Source organism: Kryptolebias marmoratus, linkage group LG22, assembly GCF_001649575.2.
Source record: "Kryptolebias marmoratus isolate JLee-2015 linkage group LG22, ASM164957v2, whole genome shotgun sequence".
Taxonomy (NCBI): domain Eukaryota; kingdom Metazoa; phylum Chordata; class Actinopteri; order Cyprinodontiformes; family Rivulidae; genus Kryptolebias; species Kryptolebias marmoratus.
Window position 1 is genome coordinate 3,134,827 of NC_051451.1, and position 24,971 is coordinate 3,159,797.

At 37.1% G+C, this 24,971-nt stretch overlaps 1 protein-coding gene across 2 annotated transcripts in view; it reads right to left on the minus strand.

Moving 5' to 3' along the window:
* The window catches only part of LOC108245446 (pro-neuregulin-3, membrane-bound isoform), a 678,932-nt gene that overhangs the window by 288,169 nt on the left and 365,792 nt on the right, over positions 1-24,971 (minus strand). For both annotated transcript variants that reach the window (XM_037973644.1, XM_017432366.3), the window contains exon 2: positions 6,277-6,406. In XM_037973644.1, coding sequence (XP_037829572.1) covers positions 6,277-6,406 — 130 coding nt within the window. The remainder of the gene's footprint in view (positions 1-6,276; positions 6,407-24,971) is intronic.

The window sequence follows — 24,971 nt, forward strand, 5'->3', positions numbered from 1 at the left end:
CTACATGCCTCTTAATTTTACACACCTGAAGATATATTTTTTCCAGGTTACACAAAAAAAGATGATAAATATACCAAAAGACAAAGCTTTATTGCAGCATGTTTCTACTATAGGAAGCTGCAGTAACTCTATTAGGATGAATTGAACCACACTGCCACTGCTCTGTTGACTCTCTTAAAGTGGTAGCAAAGACAAAAATAAACAAAATCTATTTTGATGTTTGAAGATTGATCCAGAATCTTCTATGTCCACAAAGCAATGCATCCTAAAAACAAAATTTTAACTCCTACTGTAGTGCAAAAGCTGTAGAAAATATCTATCCCAAGTATTGTAAAAGGGGGCAAATAAAGTGTTTTTTGTTTGTTTTTTAAATGGTACAGTAGACTTCTAAAATCTGATAAATGTACTTAAATAAACCTTAAAACCTTAATTAAACCTTCAGTTTTCTTTCTTAAAACAAAAACGGCTGGACTTAGGGTCTTTTACCTGGTAAAGCTCCTTCATTTTCTTCCTCTGTTTTTTTCAAAACACCGAAAGAGCTACATGAATTTGTCACCTGGTTCCTGTGTGTCCATGAGCATAGTCCATGTGCCAGCCATGATTTATGACTACATGCTGTGTGAGTACCTAAAGTTGCACACATTGCAATTTAAAATAAAGTTGTATCTGGGCTCTGATTACTTACTTGCTAGCAGCAGGCAAGTGAACCGTGTGGCAGCTTGTTTTGTCTTACACTATCTGACCACAGAGGCATAACAAAATATTTCTTGTAGAAACAGATTTTTTCCATTGATTTGGCTTCTTGTGTTCATAAATAGAATTTATTTGAGTGCATGTCTTTAGACACACAATAGTCACTCCAACTTGTTTGACGTTGTTTATAATTTTCAGATCAGTAAGTCTTTCGTTGCTAAAACACAAACTTCATGAACACAGACATGCAATCATAGCTGGAAGAAAGCACAACATTCTCTTCAAAAACAGGTCGCCTGGAAGTCCCGAGGTTAGGTTTTTGGAAGAAGTTGTTCTGGGACTTAATTAGTAAAGGGCACCATATTTGAGCGGGCTTAGTGCCCATGAGCTCTCATCTCAAATCTAGGACAGCTGAGGCACATACACACACAGTTGTACGCACAATGGCAGCACACATGAATACACACATGACTGCAACACGATCAACAACAGAAAACCTTCACTTGAAGAGATCTTGTAACAGCATTCAGAAACACAGATTTTCACACCAGAATCTCAAACCAAAACCAGAACTTGTCAATTTGGAGCCCATAGCAGCTCTCCGTTTCAGGAGTCTAACTAATGATGAGTTGGGGGATGTTTTGGCTAAAGAAGTTGGTTTGGTAGTGTTGGATTACATTTTGCCATCTCACCATTTGATTGTCAGCCTCGGAAGTCAGACTCTTGAACTTCTGTGTAAACACAGAAAGGATAACACAAAAAGAAAATGTTTTAAGGCCTGTGCAGGTGGGAATGGCATTAAAAAAAAAAAAAAAAAGAATCCATTTTTTGATGGGTTCAGCCTTGCATCCACATAGCAACAGCATTTTAGGAACCCCAGAAAAGTCTTTTTTGAAACCCAGTTTCAATCTTGAAATGCTTTGAACATCATGACAAAAACCCTTCCCTCTGGCAATTCTTCATTGGATACTGTGCCTGAAATCATCCACCATGTCCACATATGTAGACTGATAAGACTTCCAGTCTTCTGAATCTTGAAGTCTTGAAGTTTAATGTGAAATGAAGTAGACGTTCAGCTTTGTCATCAGTTTACAAAAAGGATTCAGTTTCTGCTCTTGTGTTTGCCATACTCATCTTTTGCTTCTTCTTCTTCTTACAGTTCGAACCACAGATTGCACCGTATAATTTATACAGTCTATGGTTCTGACCCAACTTGCAAGCTTTATGTGCATGCTTGACATCTTTAGAAATTACACCAAAAGAAACAGTTTTGGAAAAAACAGTGTTTCCATGTAAAAAAGGCCTCAATTAAAAGAATCTTACCAAATCACAAGTAGGTTATTAGTGTTTGCTAGCATGTTAATACTCTTTACAAGTAACACAAAAGAGTTTAGAAACAAAATTAAATAAAAGAGCAATTATGCTGCTGACATTATCTGTTTTTTGTAATACTAAATACAGAGTTTCTTGAATGGGACACATTATTAGTGTATTTTGTAGAAGAGGAACAAAAAGACATGTCAGAACAAGACCTGGACAACAGCACTAAAAAACCTTCCATGTTCCTAGATGCAACGTTAGTTTCACACTAATGGACATAAAAACAAATGCATCAAGTAATACAGAGTGTGAGCATTTAGTAAAATACAAAAGGATTTGCTTCATAACATTTACATGCAATGACATCTGCTTTTAGATGTTGGAGCGGCTGAATTATAGAGCAGCTCAAATGACAAACAGACTCAAGTCTCATCCCAACTAGTGATGTTTTAAGTTTCACTTGTTTAATGTAATAAACAAGTATTAAACAAGTTGCAACATGCAATTTTTAAAAAGTACTTTGCTACTGTTACATATTGAAATTCAATGATAAAAGTAAAGATTTAATTCATAAAACAAAATCAAAATATCCTTTCTTCATTATCTGTTTGTTCTGCCTTTAACTCTCAGCATGAAAAGCAAACAACTGCTTTTGAAGTTATACTGAGTGGCATTAAAATGAATATGTGCACAATCATAAAGCTGTCTGGCTATTTCTTGTCATTTTGAGTCTAGAGTAACTTAAAGGTATGTGCTGGTAACACTGATTTGAGTATTGTTTAATGATTTCTTGTTTCTTTTTTATGGCAGACTTTAACCAAAGATGAAATTAGAACAAAACCAAATTCTAATGTGACTTAAAGTGATGCACATTAAAGTTACACAACTTAAAGGGCAATAGCACATCTTAGACTGTCTTACATCTGTGCTACTTCTCATTCACTTTCAGTAACTTTACTCCTTTCAGCCTCATTGTTCCACCAGTCTCCCTCTCATTCAGACACATGATTTCTGGCTTGATTCTGCTGACTTTTATAAATCTCAATCAACACTCAAATGAAACGTTGCCTCTGTGGTGCTCTTTTTGGGAATGAAACCATACTAAAGATTAAGGTTGGAAAGGGGCAGAACGTTTCCGGTAAATTTCCGTAAACCGTGTAGAAACTTCACATGTGCAGTAAAACTAGAGAATTTTGGAAAGATTCCAAATTGAAAACTTTCCACAGAAATTAATGGAATTTACAGGAATTAATTTGAACTTGTGGTGATTTAAACAAACTCTGTCATATCCCAATCAAAAGTTTAACTATTTTTATCATTTGCCCCAGCAATATCCAAGAAGGTCTTAAAATGAAAGTAGAATCCATATTTCACATTTCACATTTAGGGCCATTAAGAAGTTGCTTTATTCAACAAATGAGTGCCGATTGTTCCCTTTTTATTCTTGGGTCTTTCCGCAGCTGCCGACTGACTCATGCAATTTTTCTTAAAACGATTATTTTTTCTTAAAATCATTTTTAACTGCATCTTGTCATTGGTCTTTTTTATTATCATAAGATTACATTTTCACAGAAATTGTTGCTGATAAAAACAAATAAAGCACATAGATCTTTGCTGAGCCATAAAACAACAGCAGAGTCCTACACCAGCCAAACTGCTGTCATGTGTCAGACTATGGACTTCACAGACACCTGACAAAAGGTTAGCGAAGACCTGGACCAACACCTAATCTCAAACATACACCTAACATGTGTACACACATGCATACATAAAACTGGCAGCAATTGCAAATGTAAATTGCTGTTAATAAAAGCAAAGCGTAAACTCAGATTCTTTGTGTCATTGATCCCAAGAGTAAAAGTGAGCACATGCAAACTCCACCCAGAAAGGCCCCATCCTGCAACCTTCTTGCTGGGAGGTGATAGCTCTAACCACTGTACCGCTGTTCCACCCAGCCAATCCCTTACCACATCTGACAAACCTAACACTCCACCCTATCACCATTCCCCAAAACCCTACTCACCCCCCAAGGCCAGAAACTTTGGAAACACTGTATTTTGTTTTGTCATTGGCAGATAATGCAAATGGTAGATAGACTGTTTTTATATAGCACCTTTCAAGCCAATCAGGCCACTCAAAACACTTTACATCACAATCTGTGGCCTCATTTACCCATCCACACACATTCATACAGCACTCTATTACATCTCTACAAAACTAACCTGAATAAATCATTTTATAGAGACTAATCAGTGCCTTAGATCACATTCATACACCAATGGGACACACATCAGAGGCAGTGAGGGGTTCAGTGTCTTGCCTGGGGACACCTCGACATGTGGCATCCAGCTGTCCAGTTAGAGGATGACTGCTCTAACCACTGAGCCACAAACACCCCCTTGTCATGGGCAAATAATGAGTTTCATCCAAAGTTTATAAAAGTAACTAATTTAATGTCCCAATTTGAATATTTGACAATACTGTATCACAACAGAATGTTTAGTGAACAATTGATTAAAAAATTGAGAACAATAGATGTGGAACAATTTACAGTTCTTCTTTTTGTTGTTGTTGTAATCCTTTTCTTAATTCATTCTTCTAATTCTAAACAAAAATATTCACTTTATATGATGTCTTCTCATGTTTTTGTCATTATATTCATATTAAAACAGAACAAAAAAAATCAGAGAATTGCATGAAATAAAAATGATTGAAATGTCAAAATTTAAATACAAAAACAGTAAATTTTTCACTCACAACTTCGAACAAAGTTATGTGTTATTTAATTATTATTTTGGCTTTTTTAGTTATTTTATCTACAAAAAAACAAAACATATTTTAGTAAATTGCAATTCACAACAACATTCTTTTACAAGTCTGAAATAAACTTTTTACATGTTACTAGTTCCATCTGTGCCTACATGTCCAGGTGGCATAATTTATAATTATCTAGGGTGTGGTAACTCATATTGGATAGTACAGCAATGAAATATGCTTGCTTTAGTCAAGATTATGCTAAAATAAAATTTCTCCAACTATTTTTAAAAATTGTCTTCTCAGGGATAGCTTTCAATATTTTAAATTCCAGGTTAAAAACCATTTATTCTCATAAATTCCTAATAATTTACATGTAAACTTTCCAACTTCAAAATCTCTAAATTCCCAGAATTTTGCATCCCTACAGCTGATCACTGACTGTCACCTCACTTCTTAACATGGTTAGACTCTGTCCCATATCTTCATACTATGGCTTACTAGTGACAGTCTGCAAACATGAGAAAATGCAAGTAAATATGAAACTGTGAGCATCTGAATCAACAGCCAATGTGTGGAAAATCCCACAACAGAAATGTCAGAACTTTCTGTTATTCATACAGGGTTTCCCCCAGTGTATCATAATCCTGGTGGGCCACCAGGCTTTTGCTACCCCCAGGCTAAGCTCTGCTTGTTTATTGTAAAATATGTCATTTTTTATACACGTTTTTTTTTTCCACTTGCATCAAACTTGCCGCGTTGATCACCAAATACAAGACTGAATACGGTAAGCATGTTTTGTACTTAATGGAAATATTAATATGATGCGTGCTAATTTATCCTTGTTTAACAGTAAAATGATGCTATTAAATTCATCATTAGATATGTTTTGTGTAGTGATCCAACATGCAGCCTGTGCCACAAGAAGCACAGTACAGTACAGCATCTCTCTGTTTATCAGTTCTGTGTTGTTATTCATTGGCCTTGATGTGAGACGTGTGTTGGTGCTTTGTTTGCACTTTTTCATTTATGTTAATTTAATTTATTTGTAAATGTGACTTAAATTAGGATTCAAATTAGGTGCAAACAACTTCTATTTATTTCAATTGTATTTTTGCTTTAAAAAGTATTTCAAAAGTGCCTTTTTGTAAAACTGTAGTTGTGTAAATATTTGGCACAAATATCTTACAATATCACCTAATAAATAGCCATATTTTCAACTTTCCTGTCAACTCTATTAATTTTTTTTACTAAATCATGGTCAGTCGGCTGGTGAACGGCCGCCTACCACCGGGCTTAGCCTCTTTTCTGGGGGAAACCCTGTCATATATTTACTTTTTAGGCACAATTGTAAGTCATCACTGAATCCATGTACTGTAACTAATAGTACAGACCAAGCCTCGAAAACCACAAGAAAGATTCTAATACATAGCAATGTTTGAAAACCATAACCACCCCCCACCAGAAAATAGCAAGCAAAAAAGCAGAAAGTAGCAGGCTTTTACTTACTTGCAGTGCTTGTGAGGCCCACTGAGTGTCTCGATGACGAAGCATTCTCCACCATTTAAGCAGTAGGCCAAGTCCTTCTCGTGGCAAGGTTTGAAATGCTCTGAGTGCAAAGGAGGGACGGTCGGAGATGCTGCACAACAAACACAGGAAAAGGTGTTGGGTACAATCAACCCAAGAATACACAAGGAATAATAAAGATTTAAAAAAAGCAATGAACAAAACTAACAAATATTTTTAAAGATCACAATGGGGTTAAAGTTAAAGAGAAAGACACTGAACATTTCTGATAACAGTTACTAACATGCTTTTATTTGTTTGGACTCTGCAGCATCACCATCAAAAGATGGATGGAGGACGGATAATAATATGTCCTCCAGTGATTAATACTTTGAGCTCAGAGTAGAGTTGTTGATGTGGGTTCTCCCAGTGATTTATTACAACATGCATGGCAGATTCTGGATAGCACACTGTACTGAAAGCATCTGCATTTTAATGTAAAATGTTATAATTGAAATTAATAATTCAGTCAACAGTTGCTTGAGAAATAAAAAGGAAACATTAAAAACAAGATTAAATTAAAGGACCACCAGCATTCCGTGAAGGAATCCAGATCCTCCACCACCTTTTATCCCAGTTTTAAACTAAGATAATTTATGTTGAGAAATGACAAGGTTTTGACCATTTTGTTCAAAACTTGTAAATAATGTTGTAAACAATTACATGCAATGTTGGGAGATGTCACACTCAATATGTGCAGTGAACGACTCAACTATATTCACATCAAATTTTGATACAATATCTGTACATTTTACTGAGTTTTAGCCATTTCTGTGTTGGCTAAAGTTGATTAACTGTGGCAGCCATCTTGAACTGGATTGAATACAAAAGTAAACCAGTTCTAGATGTACATCCAGTGATTACTTTCTGAAAGCTTCATTGAATCTGTCCAGTGGTTCATTAGAAATTTTGTTAAAAGATATAGTTGACTCCACCAATTAATGATAAAGTAATAAGCAAATATTTTGTTAGATGAGTAAGACTCGGAGTATGGAATGTGACTGTCTGTCAGGTACACCCAGTTGTAGCACAATATCTGTTAAATTGACTGAATTATTGTCATTTTTGTGTTTTCTAAACTGTGTTGGCTGTTTATGTCATATTGGATTGAATTGCCTCTAAAGCCTTTTCAGTTGTAGATATCCATCTGATACCTGATTAGTCTCTGATTAGTTCCATTAATTATTTATTATTATTATTATTGTTATAAAAATCCACTTAGTGGTTTATGAGGCTTTTTGTTAACAGGTAAACAGAGTTGACTCCAAAAAGTTAATGACAACATTTTAAACAAAGCTCTTGAGCGTTATGGTAGGGCTCATAACATGTATTGGGAATCAGTCCCAGCTGCTATCATGACTAAGTTAGAGATATCAAAGTTTTTTTTTAGATCCATGATATCTAACTGGAATTGTTTTGAATCCAAAGTTAATCAGTTATAGATGTACCTCCAGTGAGGTATCATGATATATTTTGCTAACAGTCACAAACACACACACACACATAGAAAAAATCCTTATGACCTTTGCCTTTAGTGGCAAATTACAATTTGCATCAATAAGTTGCCTAAAAATATTCATATTTCTCTGAGTCATCCATCTGTAAAGTTTTCAAAGCTACAGATGCAGTTGGTCAAGTCATGGAAACATTAGGAGAAATCTGATTTGCACCACAGATGATGTTTTTATTAGTAGCAGAGCAGACTGCTGACTGCTTCCTTTGTGCTTGCAAATGAAGGATGAATCTGCTAAGGCTTCTCATTAGCAGAATCTCAGCTCTGCTTTTTTGGAAAGTGGCTTGACGAGCAGTGATGAGCCAGAACGCTCTGCTTCAGTGATTAAAAATCAGTTTTACTTACAGGATGCAGTTATTTCCACAAGTGTACTGATTAGTGTATGAGGTTGTTTTTTAATGGTGTGAGGGGGATACATCAACACGAGGTAAAGGCTTTGCAATCAAGAAATGAACAGAATTACAGGCAGTGTTTGGGAGCACAGGGAGGGAAGTTATTTCAGTACAACCTCAGATCCTTTTTATATCAGTATGAATGCTTGTGACCAACTGGTGGATTATGATATGCTGGGTATTCACTGATAGTCTACAACTATTTTGCAATAATTTGGTGATGAACGTACTTCAAAGTTAGAATAAGGAGATGGAATAAGTGGTTGTCACATTCTTTCAGCTAAGGATGATGTCAGTAGGTTGAATTTCAACAACATGCTGGTTTCATTCAAAGTCTAGACATTTTGCTTTATTTTTAATCAAACCACTTTTTTTCATTATAAGCCTCAAATAGTGTTGCACAATACAAGAGAAAGCACATTTTGGTAGCAATACATTATACAGCCTGATACTTAGCAGGGAAGTCCCCGGTAACTAACAGATGAGTATCAGGTAGGTACTGGGTAAGTACCAGTTATATACCAGGTAAGTATCTGGTTAAGTACCCTTTAAGTACCGAGGAAGTACAAAAAAAAATAATTGGCAGGCTGAAAAAAAAGAACCTTTGTAGCAACACATCAAACAGCTGGCTACATACCTGGTACACACTGGGCTGTAATATACCCAGTATGTACCTCAGTCAGAGCTCAGAATATAAAATTACAGGATCAGAATTGAAGCCATTTTTTACGTTTGCTAAAATTGCTTTTCTGTGATGGCCATCTTGAATCGGCTTGACTCTGAGTGGAAATCAGTTGTAGATATGCATCCAATGATTACTTTCTGAAAATTGTAACAAAGCCTGTTGAGTGATTCCTGAGGTAGTTTACTAACAGCACAAACAGATAAACACACACACACACAACATGGGCAAAAAACATTATCGCTCCAACAATCGCTCCAAAATATAAATACATCCAGTTCAGGAGAACAGCGGTGTTCACTTCCTTTGACCTAGTCTTGAAAACCTTTTATTTTTCTCAACATCGTGACTTTTTTCTGGAAATAATATTCAGACTCGATATTGCAACATTAATGATGAAACTAAGACACACAAAAAAATTATCGTCCTTTTTTTCCCCCTTCTGATTGGCCCTAATTTGTTGTTGTAGCTTCACCACATGATGTAGTGTGGCAGTATTATTTGGAGACTACGCTGCTAATTTTCCCTTCTAACAAACCTTCCTAAACTTAGCAATGTCTCTCTTTGCATTTTGTCTGCAACACTACTAGAATATTAGTTTTTTTTTTTTTCTGTAGACATAATTTCATGCTTTGACAGTGCTGTGCTGTTTTGTTAGTCCTGGCGATAACTGACACAAGCGCCATTTGTCATCTCTTTGCTTTGTGTTTTTTGTTTGACAGAGTTGTCGGTTGTTTGGCCTAAAACTTGTCACTTGTCATCTCAGATGTTGTACACTAAAAGAATTGTGTCATTTTAAGGAAGGTTGCAGTCATCTAAGAAAAAAAATCAGTTGGTTGAAAATGTCACTGTAAGTTTGGAAGCACTGCTTGCAGAAGGCAGGCGTCAATCACTGCAGAAGAAAATAGTCCAATTTACTTCCCCATAGTGGGAGGGAAGGGAGCACCAGAGGGATCAATAAACCATTGGATACTGGATGACTCTCCACTTCAACCTCTCCTCCTCATTCCCTTCTTTCTGCATACAGCAGGAAAATGAGGAAGTAATAAGGCTGATTTTTATCTCTGCCTCAAGTTGCTTCTTGATTGGTTCGGAGAAAAGGCTGTAGCTTTTTATGTTGGAGTTAACAATTTTATAGAAGGAAAAAAAAATCAATCCAAGCCAATTCCAAAAAAAAAAAAAAAAGAAAAAAATGACAGATGTGTTCAGGAGACTATCAAAGAGCTGTTTATTCTAAAATCAACCCAGAGGGATTCAATCATTCACAAGTGCAAGAAAAAATAATTATATGCTTTAAATCCAAACTGGCAGGAGGACTATACAGAATAAATTTCAGATTTTTAAACTAACCAGACTTTTTCTGCATTGGATTAAAACGTCTACCCTTTAACCATTGAAATGAATAAGAAACAAATCACATTTTAGTTGCTTGTAGCAGGCATTTGGATTAAACAAGGCATGCACAAAGCATGTCAAAGGTAACAGCTGATTTAATATGAGATATCAACCAAAAGAATAGGAAAATATGCAAATCCAAAGCCCACTGGGATGGAAGCTGGATCAAAAGCTGTAACATATTAAAAATGATAAACAGATCCACAACAAACCAACAGAGCTCCCATTGCACCATTTATTTAACAACAATTTGACCACTGTCCTTCCTCAGACTAGTAAACTTTAAAGGTAGAGTCATCATCTTTAAATAGCCATAGTTTATTAATGTAACAAACAGCTATTTAAACCTATATAGGCAGATATTTAAAATTGGCTCAAAAAAGAATTTTAAACGTATGATAAAAAAATATACAACATGCTGTATGATATAAGTTTCCTATAATCAGTAACCTATCAAATGGTCAGGTTCAATGGTTCAGGTTAAGGAAGCATACTATGTCCTCTACAAGACTTAGAACTTTATAAACCACAACATGTAAACATCATAACCCACTAAAGGAACTTTTGATAAGGGAACACAGGACTGACTGACAAAACTGGACTAAAAGTCCATGAGATATAACAGAAAAAGGAGTCTATAAGAAAGGTTTAATGCCAAATGCCTACTTTAAGAATTTTGAAGTTAAAGTAGGTTATGCATTCAAAAATGTTCACATTTAAGGAGTAAGAAGCTGAAATCAGGCCGCTACGAGGATGTTTCAGTCTCAGTTCCAATGTTTCAAAATAAGGCAAGATTGCGTCTTTCTCTAGTAAAATATACAGCTTCTTGGTTAGCTGTAACATAATTTCTAAAAACACTGAGATACTCATCATTGCATATCTATGTGATATGTGTTTTACCAACATATATCATGTCACAAGAGCATTTCAACTTGTAAATAACATTACAAGTAGAAGAAGAAAGTGTATTTTTTACATCGTATTTTTACCTGGAAAAGAATGATTTAAAGAGAGAGTTTTATAAGTAAAGATACACTTCTGACTACATCCACATAGATAATTAGCAGAAGGAACAGAGCTAAGACAATATAATAGCACCACAGTGGGAAAGTCTGATCTCACCTGCAAATTACACAAATTAAGAGGCCTCTTGTGGACAAAACAAAGAGGATTAGAAAGAAGTGAAGAATCTGAATCAAGAGTTTAATAATATTCCTTAAAGGGATAGTCCAGTCATCTTTGAAGTGATCAGTACCATCAACAAAAACAAGATCTATCTGTACTCTGCACACATACTTCTGCATAGTAACATGGACATAGTTCAGTTGAGAAAACAACAGAAATGTTACATAATTGACTTGTCAAATAATAAAAAAGAATCTTTTTTTTTTTAAATGAATGTTTAGACATGATCAGCACACAGAATAAAGTTGGCCTCTTTAACTGTTGGGGAATGAGATCATCTAACTGTTGCAAGAAAAACATTTTTTTTCCCTTTATGCTGGCATTGCAATCTTTTCTGAATGAATTACTTTAAGTAGGACAGCTCAGAGAAATATGCTCAAGCATTACTAAAGTCACATTTTATCAAGTGCAAACAATTACCCAGAAACATTGATAAGACAATCATCTTTGGAATGATATGCTGTGGTGAGCAGGTTTTAAGTCAGAAAACTGAAGTTGTGTGAAGTTATAGTCATATAGGCTGAATAACTATTTTCAGATTTGTATTGTGATAATAAGATCTTTACCAAACCCTCGATTTCATTTTATTCTGTAGGCGTTTTACTTTACACACTGTTTCCTATTAAAATTCTGTGGACAAACATATCAATGTTTATTTTTTTGACAGATGGAGAATTAGGACTGTAAGGCAACATTCACACTACAGGCATTAGTGGCCCAAATCCAACTTGGCTAACAATGTGACTAATATCTGATTTTTTATAACAGTCTGAAAGTCACAAATCTGATTTGTTCAAATCAGACCCAGGTCGCTCTCATATGTGGTATTAAATCAGATACATATCTGATGTTTTTTAAATTGATCTCAGTCTAAATAGTCATGTCATTTTTCATCTAACTTTACATCATTGAAGTGGGTCAGATGCCACAATTTTCCATCAGATTAGACAGAAAGCGTCCATATTTACTTCCGTAAACACAGCATGCTGCGTGTGACATGTTTGCTTCTGCCCATGTGTTGAACAACCACACACACACAAAAAATGTGATTTTAACTAAGTAAATCAGAATTGAGCATTAAGACCTGCAGTGTGAACATAGCCAGTGTTCTTCACAGTTGACAGTCCATCAGGAGTCAGACACACAGGCATGCTAACACCCAGCAGAAGGCTTCAGAAAATTTCCTCCCTACCTAAAGTTGGTTTCACACTGTAGAAAAATCTTTCGTAGTGAAAAAAATGGTTGCGAGTTTGAATCAGTGGTCTGCAGCCATTTAGTGTGACAGGCTAACAACATCCAATTAAGCACTCTCATAACCAAAGGCAATCTATGGCAAACATCAAGCAGTGTCAGAGTTTTTCTGGAAAAATTGAGCAGCGTGATTGCTGCTTTACCAATGTCTTTCTAAGTCATGAGTCCTCCATAGCACTTTTTCTCATTCCTCCTCCCTGTTACGTCCAAAAAGGGCACAACATATTTGAGGACACAAAGTCAAAAGAGGGTTCAAACATTTTTATTTAAATACTTGTTCTTGAAAATTCTGATTCCTCAGCTGCTACTTCTGTGAAGAAAACAGAAACCCTTACAGTCTCTGTGTCCCAAAAAACAAAAATCCCAAAGTATAAACAGAAAGCTGGACCTGGTAAGCTGGTCAAACAAAACATAAAGGTACAACAGGGGGCCAACCCTGTACAGGGCCGTCAAAGCCACTGCTTATACCACTAAACTGAAAAAACAACCCACTGCAACAAGAAAAACGAAAACAGGACAATCTGTCCCACCAGGCCAAAATCACAGCAAAAATCGGACAAAACGCTAACCGGGCTTACCGCATCTCAGGCTAAGGTAGGCCCTGCGGCCAACAGCTAGTACTGCATGCGACATCCTGGAAGTGGTGGCGCGAGAGAGCCAGAAGGAAACCAGCCGAAAAACTCCAACCCTAATGAGCTTCCATCTTGCTTCTGAAGGCCAGCCTATTTGTAGGCGGGTGGAAAACAGCCCACAAGTCAAACCAATCAAATCTTAATTACAAAACATAATTACCAAGCCCCCAAAATTATAAAAACAGAGAAAAATAATTAAGATGTGCCCAAAGCACATAACACTCCCTGTCTTTTTAGAGTCTGAATATAATAATTAGAGAATCAACACCAACAAACAGTCATCATTCACTGCCTAATGCAAAGCTTGTCTTTTCATTTGTCTGTACAATTAGCAAAATATCTTGTGAACTACAGGATAGATTTTAGTGAAACTCCCAGAAAGTAATTATTGGATGTACTTATAACACAACTTATTCGTTTTTAGAGTTAACCCCATTCAAGATGGCCATCACAACTAACCAATTTTATCAAATGCATAAAACTGTAACTAAGCCAGTTTTACAGATATTGAACTGAAATTTAATGTGGTATTAGTTGGAAGTCATCCTTAACATACTCTGTGAGCTAACTTTGCTTAAAATCAGATCTGTCTGTCTGTTAGCAAAATATCCCTTGAATAACTGGACAGATTTCAGTGAAACATTCAGAAAAATACATCTAGAACTCTTTTACATTTAGCATCAACCCATTTTAGAAGGCCACCAACACAAAAATGCCTAGAACTCAATCAATTTTACACATATTGTGCTAAAACCTGATGTGGTGGTGGCTCAGTCAGGCCCACGTACTGGTTGTTTATATTGGCTGAAAATCACACTATGTGAGCCAAGCTTTAGAGAGGAAACAGATGCAACCTAATTTCCCTAATGATAGAAACATATGAATATTAAAATATGGGAAAAATGGTTTAAACTGAAATGTTAGTTGTTACTTTTTTAGGACTTCTGACATTTCTGTCTTTGAAGCTGTAAAGTTCATACAAAATGTTCAATATCCATTTTTACAACAAATGAAAAACTTACTAAATATCAGAGTCACTGCTGTAGTCATGGCACACAGTGTAAGCCAAGAGGGGCGGCTGTGGCATGTTTGTTGGGCAGCTGTCTTGGGACCAGAAAATTGCAGGTTCAATTCCCTGCCATGCCCATCTGTTGCAAGACACCTCATCCCAGGCACTGTAGTAGCTGCCCATTGCTCCACTTGTGTGTCTCTCACATGTGTGATGGGTTAAAGGCAGAGAACAAATTTTGTTGTTGTATGGCTACATACACTGATGAAAACAGTTAATATTTCTCTCTGTCTGATTGCACACTGTAACCATATATTAAAGTAACCTTAAAGAAGGCGTAATTTTTCTAATATGAATGACTTTTGAGTATTTACACTTTAAAAGTTTTTATGCTATATCCTGTATGCTTTCGAAACTTACTATAAATATATACACAATGCATATTTATTTCAACTGCAGAAACTTTTGTCTCGACTAATATTACAAAAGCTGCTATTCATGTTAGATATGTGTTTGAGTGACGTGACGCTGATGATAATAACAATGTTAGAGTTCTAGTTAAAAACAAATAAACATGTTAAAAACTGAATGTAGTGATTATTGTCATACTGTTTAGAGATGGAATTTATGGCTATTTGAAGGGACCCAGATCTTGCAGATCCATTACTTTCATTACATACAGCTGTACATCCCTACGCACAGCCGCATGTAATGGTATACGCCCTATGGCCAAGCCATGTGACTTATCAAGCATGCATTTTCCCCCTCCTCTCCTGAGCGCATGTTCACCAATAACAACAGCTGCTGTGCTCCTCCCCTTTGCTTGTTCTTCGTCTCAGTGGAATAGCTAAGGAGGAGGATGTGTGTGTGTGCGTGCATCTGAGGAGGAAATCACAAGGAGGGATTAAAAAACTGAACAGCCCTTTACTGTTTGCGACTTGGCTTCCTTAATTCATATTAAACAGCCATTTAAAAGATGTGGTGTTTGTAAACACCACATCTCTAATACTGTTACACAGCTAACCTGAGCATGCCATCAGTAAATGGGTATAGTCTTCTCAGTTTTACATGTCTTTGAATGATAAAGCAAATCTTCTCCAACACATGATGTCCTCCTTCAAATTGAAGATCAAGCAGTCCTTGAAGAAAAAGCATACCCCCTGCCACCATTCATGTCACAGTTTTCAACTAAGATTATCTTGCTGAAAAATGACACTCTAATGAACCTCCATATGAGGGGAGTGAGGGCAAGCTGCATGTGAATCTAGCTTACAGAACATCTCAGCTTTAAAAGCTCGAACTCCACACTGTCTGGTTTTGGAATTAAGAAAGCTCTTAAGATGAGAAGTAAAATGTCCTCAGCTATAGAATAGAAGTCCAGTTGCTTTTGTTTTTAACTTTTTTTTGAGCTAACGAACATACATGGTAGACTTTAAATAGCTCATAGAAAAGGTTTAAAACAAACATCTTGCAGAGCCTGTTTGCTCTCAGAGTAAGCATTAGGGATCCGCCTCAGCTATTACCACACCAAAATTTATCTCAATAGCTGTAAAATGTATTAGGCTATAGCTCTTTTTGTGTTATTAAGGTCAGTTGGCTGTGGCAACCATCTTGAAAGGGTTACTCTCCAAACAACAATTATTTGTAGATGTACATCTAATAATTATTTTTTTTCAGGTGTCATTAAAAATTTCCCAGCAGTTTACAAGATATTTTGCTAACAGACACACAAGCACACATTGCCCACCTTTCAGGTGATAAGCAGAGCTCACTTCCCTGTTTCTTTGTATACAGACTGGATTTTAATGACAAAAAATAATTGACTACAAACCACATCTGGAGAAACTGTAGTTATTGGTAAAACTAAAGGAGGGTTGGAGCTCACAGATGAGTTTTTATCAGTCAAACAGAGACAGACTAATGTTCCAATGCTATTGTGTCTTCAGGGTTACAAAGGTATTTGGAGAACCCTATATTTAGTTGATTATGCTTAGTGTTGCCTTGATAGTAGTCCTACATGGCCTATAAGCAATAAACAATAGTGCTTTGCACATTTTTGGTCCTATAACCCAGACAAACTGGTCTAAACAATGATGCTGTGTTTTCTTCATGAACAAAGAAAGAAATGTGAACCCTGAAGCCTTTTGTTTCCTTCAGCACTTATAGTTTTATACAAGCTTTTATCATAGCTGCGAGTTAGATACTTCTGGGTCACTTCACTCAGTTTGGAGCCTCCCTAATCAAAAAAGACTTCTCAAACACACCCCAGGCATGCCAGCAAACAATCCCTCAATAAATAAAAGGTCAAAAAACACATTTCTTCTCTGCTGGTCTTTCTCTTTTTCATCCCATTCTACCATTCTTTCTTCCCCCCACTTAATGCCCAGGCTTCCTTTTTCTGTGCATCTGCCCATCTGAGGTGCACGATTTCAGCAGCAGGGTCACTAGCAATTTCCTTCTTTTGAAAACAAGGGCACATCTTTGTTTTTTATCTTGTTTTTTGTTTTTTCTGAACAGAAAAAAACAAACACAAGTACTGTAAGTGTGTTTGTGCTACTTTATAGTTTACATTTCAAAACTAGAAGCACAAACAGAGAGCAAACCTCCGTTAAGGCCATAGCGTCATTAAAAATAGTTTGATCCCAACTATGTGATCAGGATCAGCACTAAATTTTAATGAATTGTTTCTTGTGACAATTCCAACAATTTCCGAAAATTTAATCAAAAATCTGTTCATTAGTTTTTAGGTAATCTTGTGAACCGACAAACAAACAAACACGACAGAAAACGTAGCATCCTTAGCAGAGGTAAATATGCACATGTAAAAAACGTGATCTCAAGTAGCTTTACCTCAAAAAAATAATTTTATCAGTATCCTAGAGTTGTATATTACATCTAAAGTATAGTGTCTAATACAGCACTGTTTAATCATTAGGTGTGTGTACTGTGTAATGTCTGGAAATATGCCTTATTATGTAAGTAATGTATTGTTTTAAATTGTATAGTATTGTATTGTTCTATACTATATGAGAAACACCAAAAGCTGGAGATAAATTCCTTGTTTGTTTTTTACACACTTGGGTCAATAAATATGATACTGATTCTCAGAGTTTCCCCAAGAAAAGAGGATAAGCCCGGTGGTAGGTGGCTGTTCGCCAGCTGTCCGCCGTCCGACAGTGATTTACTAAAAAAAAAAAAAAAGAATAAAATTTACAGGAAAGTTGAAAATATGGCTATTTATTATGTGATATTGTAAGATATTTGTGCCAAATATTTACACAACTACAGTTTCACAAAAAGGGACTTTTGAAATACTTTTTTAAACAAAAATACAATTAAAATAAATATAAATTGTTTGCACCTAATTTGAATCCTAATTTAGGTCACATTTACAAATAAATTAAATTAACATAAATGAAAAAGTGCAAACAAAGCACCAACACACGTCTCACGTCAAGGCCAATGAATAACAACAGAGAACTAATAAACAGAAATGCTGAACTGTTCTTTTTGTGGCACAGGCTGCATGTTGGATCACTACACAAAACATATCTAATGCTGAATTTAATAGCATCATTTTACTGTTAAACAAGGATAAATAAGCACGTGTCATATTAATATTTCCACTAAGTACAAAACATGCTTACCGTATTCAGTCTTGTAAAGCCACCTGCTGAATTGAATCAACTAACCTTTTTTGGTTAAACCCGTTTGTATGATGTTTATTGCTGTAGCTCCTACGACGTGCTAACTCCAGGTAGCTGAAAGAGGGTCAGCCTCAGGGCTCATTAGAGTCACGCAGGGCTCTGCAAACAGCGCGCGGACCTGTGTGTAGTGGAGGTGTTTATACTTGGTGCAAACACTGGCGATACAGGCGAACCAGCTCTGCTAGAGCACCAAAACCATTCATTTTGAACGGAATGTGGCACGCGCAAAGTTACAAGAATTGGGAGGTGCACGACCACATAACACAACACCACGCAGGGCTGTCGCACAGGGGCGGGGACAACGCGATTGCTTTACTGTTGGCGTGCGCACCCTTGCGCAGTGATTAACGTGTCTAGTTTGATGCAGGTGGGAAAAAAAAAAAAAAAAAAACGTGTATAAAAAATTACGTATTTTACAATAAACAAGCAAAGCTTATAATACACTGGGGGAAACCCTGGATTCTGATTAATCTTTATCAGTAAACAGTGCTGGTCATGTTTTTATGGTGGAAGTGAGGAAGACGGAAGTAAAAGCACTGGAGATGTTGCATTCCTGCACTTGCACTTGGACATCTGATAACTATTTGTGTAGTTAAAGCTGCATTCATATACTTAAATGTACCTGTCTATAATGGGGTGACATGTGCTAGCCCCAGCCCCCATGCTGACCCTGCCTGTGCAGGAGAGGCTTTGCCTTAAGGTTCAGTCAAACTCCATAAGATGTCAAGAAGTTGGTTTGTGGTCACACGGTTGGAAAGACCTTCGTTTTTGCACACACCTTTCATACTCCATGAGACACTTGACTCAGAATTTCCAGGAAGCTCCTCCCTTCTTCTATGGCGTTAAAACAAGTTTTTTTCCCTTCGGCTTCTCAACTCTCCTGTCCTTGTACAGATTGTCTTCCCTTCCCGCAATCAGACATGTTTATTAAACAGACTGACTGAGTATATGCCTTTTTTTTTGCAAATTGGACAGTGCACAAGAATGAGCAAACAAAGGGAACACGTCCCTACTCTGCCTGGCTTTGCCTGGCCGAGGCATACTTCCTTTCAGCCACCACAGCCACACAATCACCAAAATAACTGATTTTTAATACCTCAAGTTCTTTGTCAACTGACTATCTTTTCAAGTTCATAGGTTTATAAGTTTTGCTGGAACAGTTGTAATGATGGCTGTATTTCCTAACAGCCTCAGCCAACACGCCCACATCAACTTCTGACCAATCACACAATACTTGGCGCAAATCCCTTTAAGGAAACTTCGACCAGGCTGAACAAAATGAGACAATTTTTGACCCGCAAAATTGAATGAAAGCTGACTTTGTGACTTCTCCTGGAGTATGACAACAGCTTTAATGACTGCATGTTCTTGTTGGAGGTGTTCCTATCCTCTGCCCCCTTCCCTTTCTTCTTCTTCCACAACTGTGAGACACCTTCTCAGTAGCACTCCACAATTCCAATGAGCTAACACTCTCCAAATTAACTCCACTCCCAGAACTGACTGGACACATAAGAAAACACGTTTAGGGTGCAAATCGAATCAAATCAAATAAAATGTATTTATATATATAGCACATTTAAAAACAACTGTTGTTGACCAAAGTGCTGCACACATAAACATTCAGTACAAACATTATACAAAAATACAATAACATTACAATTCTCAGAATGTATTAAAAGCCAGTGAATATAAATGTGTTTTAAGAAGAGATTTAAAAACACCAAGTGTTGAAGCCTGTCTAATATGAAGGGGCAGCTGATTCCACAGTCTAGGAGCGACCACTGAAAACGCCCGATCACCTCTGTGGACCAGCCTGGACCTCAGGACAACTAAAAGACCTGATCACCTCTGTGGACCAGCCTGGACCTCAGGACAACTAAGCACAAACGGGCACTTGATCTAAGTGATCTAGAGGGCACATAAAGCTGCAGAAGACCAGACAAATATGCAGGTGCCTGCCCATTGAGGGCCTTATAAGTCAACAATAAAACTTTAAAATCAAATCTAAAACCAATGGGGAGCCAGTGAAGAGAAGCAAGCACTGGTGAGATTTGTTCACGCTTTTTTGTTTGTGTTAAGAGACGAGCTGCAGTGTTCTGAACCAGCTGTAGTGGTGAGAGGCCGGCCTGGCTGACACCAACATACAAGGACTTGCAGTGATCAAGCTGGGAGCTAATAAATGTGTTAGAAGATAAAAATAGTTTCACTTTGGATAAAAGTCACTTTCTAACAACAGAACTAATCCATTTCTCAAAACTAAGACCAGAATAAAATATTACTCCAAGACTTTTTACGTGAGATTTAACAAACTCCTCAAGGCTACCAAGAACAGCAAGTGATGTGCTACAATTACCACTAGAACAAAACAAGAAAACTTCAGTTTTATTTTCATTGAAGTTAAGAAAATTTGAATCCATCCAAGCTTTACCCTTGGTAAGGCAGTCTAACAGTGGTTGAAGTGAGAACTGATGATTGTGCTTCCACTGGAAATAAATAATAAGTATCATCTGCATGAGAATGAAAAGAACTATTTAATTTTCTAAAAATGGAACCTAATGGGATCATGTAAATGGAAAACCTCAAAGGTCCAAGAATGGATCCTTGAGGTACTCCACATGTGAGGGGAGCTGAGGGGGAAGTAAATTCTCCGATACAGAGAAACTCCTATCTGACAGATAAGACCTGAACCTGTCTAGTGAAGAGCCTTTGATACCGCATAAATCAAGTCTGGAGAGCAAAAGGTCTCTCTCATAGAGGGATCAAATAAATTCTGATACAGGTAAACCAGCTTCGCTAGAGCACCGAAATCGTCCATTTTGAACGGAGTAGGGCACGCGGGGCGCACGCAGTCCACGCAAAGTCCACGCCAAGTTACAAAAATTGGGAGGTGCACGACCATGCGATGTGGCACAGCAGGCATCTCTTTTGCTGGTGCATCTTCTCCTGCCACATTTTGCCCTTCACAGGGTTTCCCCCAGCATTTTATAAGCCTGGCGGGTCACCAGGCTTTGGTGAGCCGGCCGCCAGGCTAAGCTCTGCTTGATTACATCATTTTTTATACACGTTTTTTTCTACCGCACCGCTAAAACCACTAGCTTTCGCTACCTCTTTACATGGTAACACTGCAACACAACATGACACGGAGAAAGGGTCAAAAGACGTTGGATTCCTTTTTTCAAATTCGGAGGAGCAGTGGCGCAGAAGAGCAGTCTATTAATTTACCAGCTGACCAAGAGGAGTGCACTGACACTAAGAATACTTCATCAATGTTAGCCGGGCCGCCGCTAAATGAGGCGGAGCTGTCTCCAGCTACCACTGGAGTTAGCACGTCATTAAACACCGAACTAGCGGGTTTAATCAAAAATGGTTAGCTGAACTGAAATTCAGCGTGTGGCTGTACAAGACCGAATACGGTAAGCATGTTTTTTACTTAGTGAAAATATTAATATGATGCATATTAATTTATCCTTGTTTACCAGTAAAATTATGCTAATAAATTCAGCATTTGATATTTTTTGTTTTGTTGTTGAAGCTGTTTTTTGTGGCCCTCTTAGATATGTTCTTTCGTGTTTGTCGCAATCACCGCCAATGACCAACACAAGCAGCTTCAGTTAGGGCCTTCATTGAAGCTCCTTGTACAACATATTAGGCAAGATGTGCTGAACGCGCTTATTGGCTCAATCCATCATCAAACAAGCATTGAGATGGCTGCAGAAAAAGCAAAAGTAAACAGTAAATAATATAAATACATTACACTGACTAGAATGAATTAACCGACCAAAAATTATAATGTAACATCTCTAATGTTTTTCATGATCTAGGATTGTCAATCACTGAAGCCTTTGAGCCAATAATTAATATGGAACACGAGGCAATCATTGGTGGGTTTAAAAGCCTTTACTGGTTAGTTAAACATGACATTACCTACCATACAAATTATGAAGCCTTGCTGGATCTTGCCAAATTACTTGGGTGTGATTATTTCTCAGAACTTTAGGTAAATTATTGAAATTTATATTTTGTGGTGTTTACAACGTTTTCAAAACAATGTAAATCGGGTCTGTATTATGGTATTTTTCTTTCTTAGATTGACAAGAGGACCAAATATAGATCCCACACAATTGTGGATGAGATGTTGGAGATCATAGCCAGAGTTGTGGAAAAAACAATTCTAGAGACCATCTGACAATCTACTGCCATTGGTCTTGAAGTGGACGAGTCCACAGATATGTCCTTAACTAGGGAACGGGATATACATATTAGGTACATACTAATTTTACTGTGAATATAAATGAAACATTATGCTAGGTAAAAGAAAATAATCTTAACATATTTTTTAGATATTTAGACAGAGAAGGTCAGCTTCTCGGTCTATTTCTTGACATGGTGCCACTAAATGATGGGAAGGCAGATACAATTTCTGAGGCCATCCGTCAGGTGATCACACTTAAAGCCATACTAACAGATCAAATTTTTGGTTTAGGGACAGATGGTGCTGCTGTGATGACAGGTAAGAACTACAACCAAGTATAATTTTAATTACAGTTGCTATGCATCTCTAAATACCTGTAATGTCTATTAAGGGTGCCAGAATGATGTTGCCAAACAGCTGACAGACTCCTGGCCACAGCTAGTTTCCGTGCACTGTGCAGCACACCACCTTGCTCTTGCATGCAAAGATGCTGCAGACAATGTTCCATTCATGAAAACGTTCCGAAGGCACCTTCAAGATCTGCATGTTTATTTTAGAAACAGTGCCAATAGCACAGTCGTACTGAAAGCAGCTGCCAGTGTTCTACAAGTGGACAGCCTAAAAACTGTAAGCGATCTTAATTTTTCCTTACTATTTCACACAAACTGTTTTCAAAAATGGGCTATACACATGCTATACACATTCCCTGTCTTGCATTTACCTATGTTTCTATGTGTCTCATATTAAAAAAAAAAATTGTAGGAGAATTTTTCACACCATTCTCTCTGAATCCCTCTGTCCTTTGCATATTAGGAGGTGAAGGACACAAGATGGCTGTCCCAAGACAGCTATCTCAGCTCTTCAGAGAAATCTGGCAGCTGTACTGGCAGCTCTTGCCGAGGAGGCAGAGAAAAAGGACTATGTAGCAAGTGGCCTTCATACATACTGTGCGACATACAGGTTTGTAGCTGCCATGTTCTTCCCCACCTGACACGGCTTTCAAAGCTTTTCCAAAAGAAAGAAGTACATTTTTTGGCTATCAAGAAACATGTACGTTGATTTTTAAGGACTAACTTACTTGTTTATGGAAAAGTATGAAAAACAAATTATAAGACAATGTATTTTTAATTTCTTTATTTAATTAGGTGCCTGTTACAATTGAGGCCATTCGACAAATCAAGGAGCTAGGAGATGAGCAACCTCCAGGGTCATATTTCAGTTTTTTGGAAGAAAGAGTGAAATGCCTCAGCATACAAGCAGGAGAGGCCACAGGGGTGATTTTGACCTCACCTCTTTTTTGACCCGTTTTCGGACTCAGGTCTTGGATATTTAGTGTTTCAAGTCACAAACTTGGAAAATATTAGAGATTTAAACAACTAACTCGTGTTTTATCTCATTAAAAAAAAAAACCAAAAACATCTTTTCACAAGATAATGGAGCCATACTTGGACCATCTAATTGAGCATCTTGAGAGGAGATTCGCAGAGATGAACATCCTTGCTGCATTCAACATACTCAGCCCACAAGCAGTGGAAAAGGGAGAAGATGACTTTCAAGAAGACTTACCAATGCTTGTCAAAAAAATTCCCACTGTGGATGAAAAAGCAGTACTCCAAGAATTGACCAGTTTCAAAGTCCATGTTGACCAGGGCATTTTTAAGGTAAAGAGCAGAAAAATTTATTTATTATTCATTTTTCTCCTAAAAAGAAATTCTTCAAAAACATTTGTTTTGTCCTCCTAGGACAAGTCACAGCTGGAGGTGATGTAGGAACTGGCCTCTGACTTTGATGAACTGAAGCTCCTCTACACAAATCTGTCTCTACTCTCTGCCATTGCATTGACAGTTCCAGTCTCAAGTGTCAACTGTGAAAGAGACTTCTCGGCTATGAACAGGGTAGGTGTTTGTTTTGTTTTCACTTTTCTACTAGCAGGTTCTTTTGCTATACATTTTATGCCAGTTATGATTTATTTTTAATAGATAAAGACTTACCTCAGAAACAGACTTCAAGGGAAACACCTCACAGCCTGTTTGCGGATCAGAATAAATGGACCTTGTCTGACTGACATGGACTACAATAAAGCTGTAGAAGAATTCTTTGCAAAACCCAGATGGATCACATTTAGTGATCCAACATGCAGCCTGTGCCACAAAAAGTAAAAGATCAAAGCACAGTACAGTACAGCATCTTCTCTATTTTTTGTTCTCTGCTGTTATTCATCGGTCTTGACGTGCCTTGTTTGCACTTTTTCCATTTATGTTAATTAAATTTATTTGTAAAAGCATCTTAAATTAGGATTCAAATTAGGTGCAAACAATTTGTATTTATTTTAATTGTATTTTTGTTTACAAAAGTATTTCAAAAGTGCCTTTTTGTAAAAAAAAAGAGTCTCAGAAAAGACATTGAGGTGCAAACATAAGAATGAATCTAAATATGAAAGAAAAAGAACAAGAAAGACTAAAAAATAAATACTGGGTATCAAGCAGGGTGATAGAGTGCCATAAAGACAGAGATGGACATTGAAACATGCGTGGCTTTTGTTTAAAAAAACATGTAGTAGTTACTGGAGGGTGCCTCTCCTGGGGACTCCCTTGTTCTACTGGGGGACTTCAACGCTCACGTGGGCAATGACAGTGAGACCTGGAAGGGTGTGGTTGGGAGGAACGGCCCCCCTGATCTG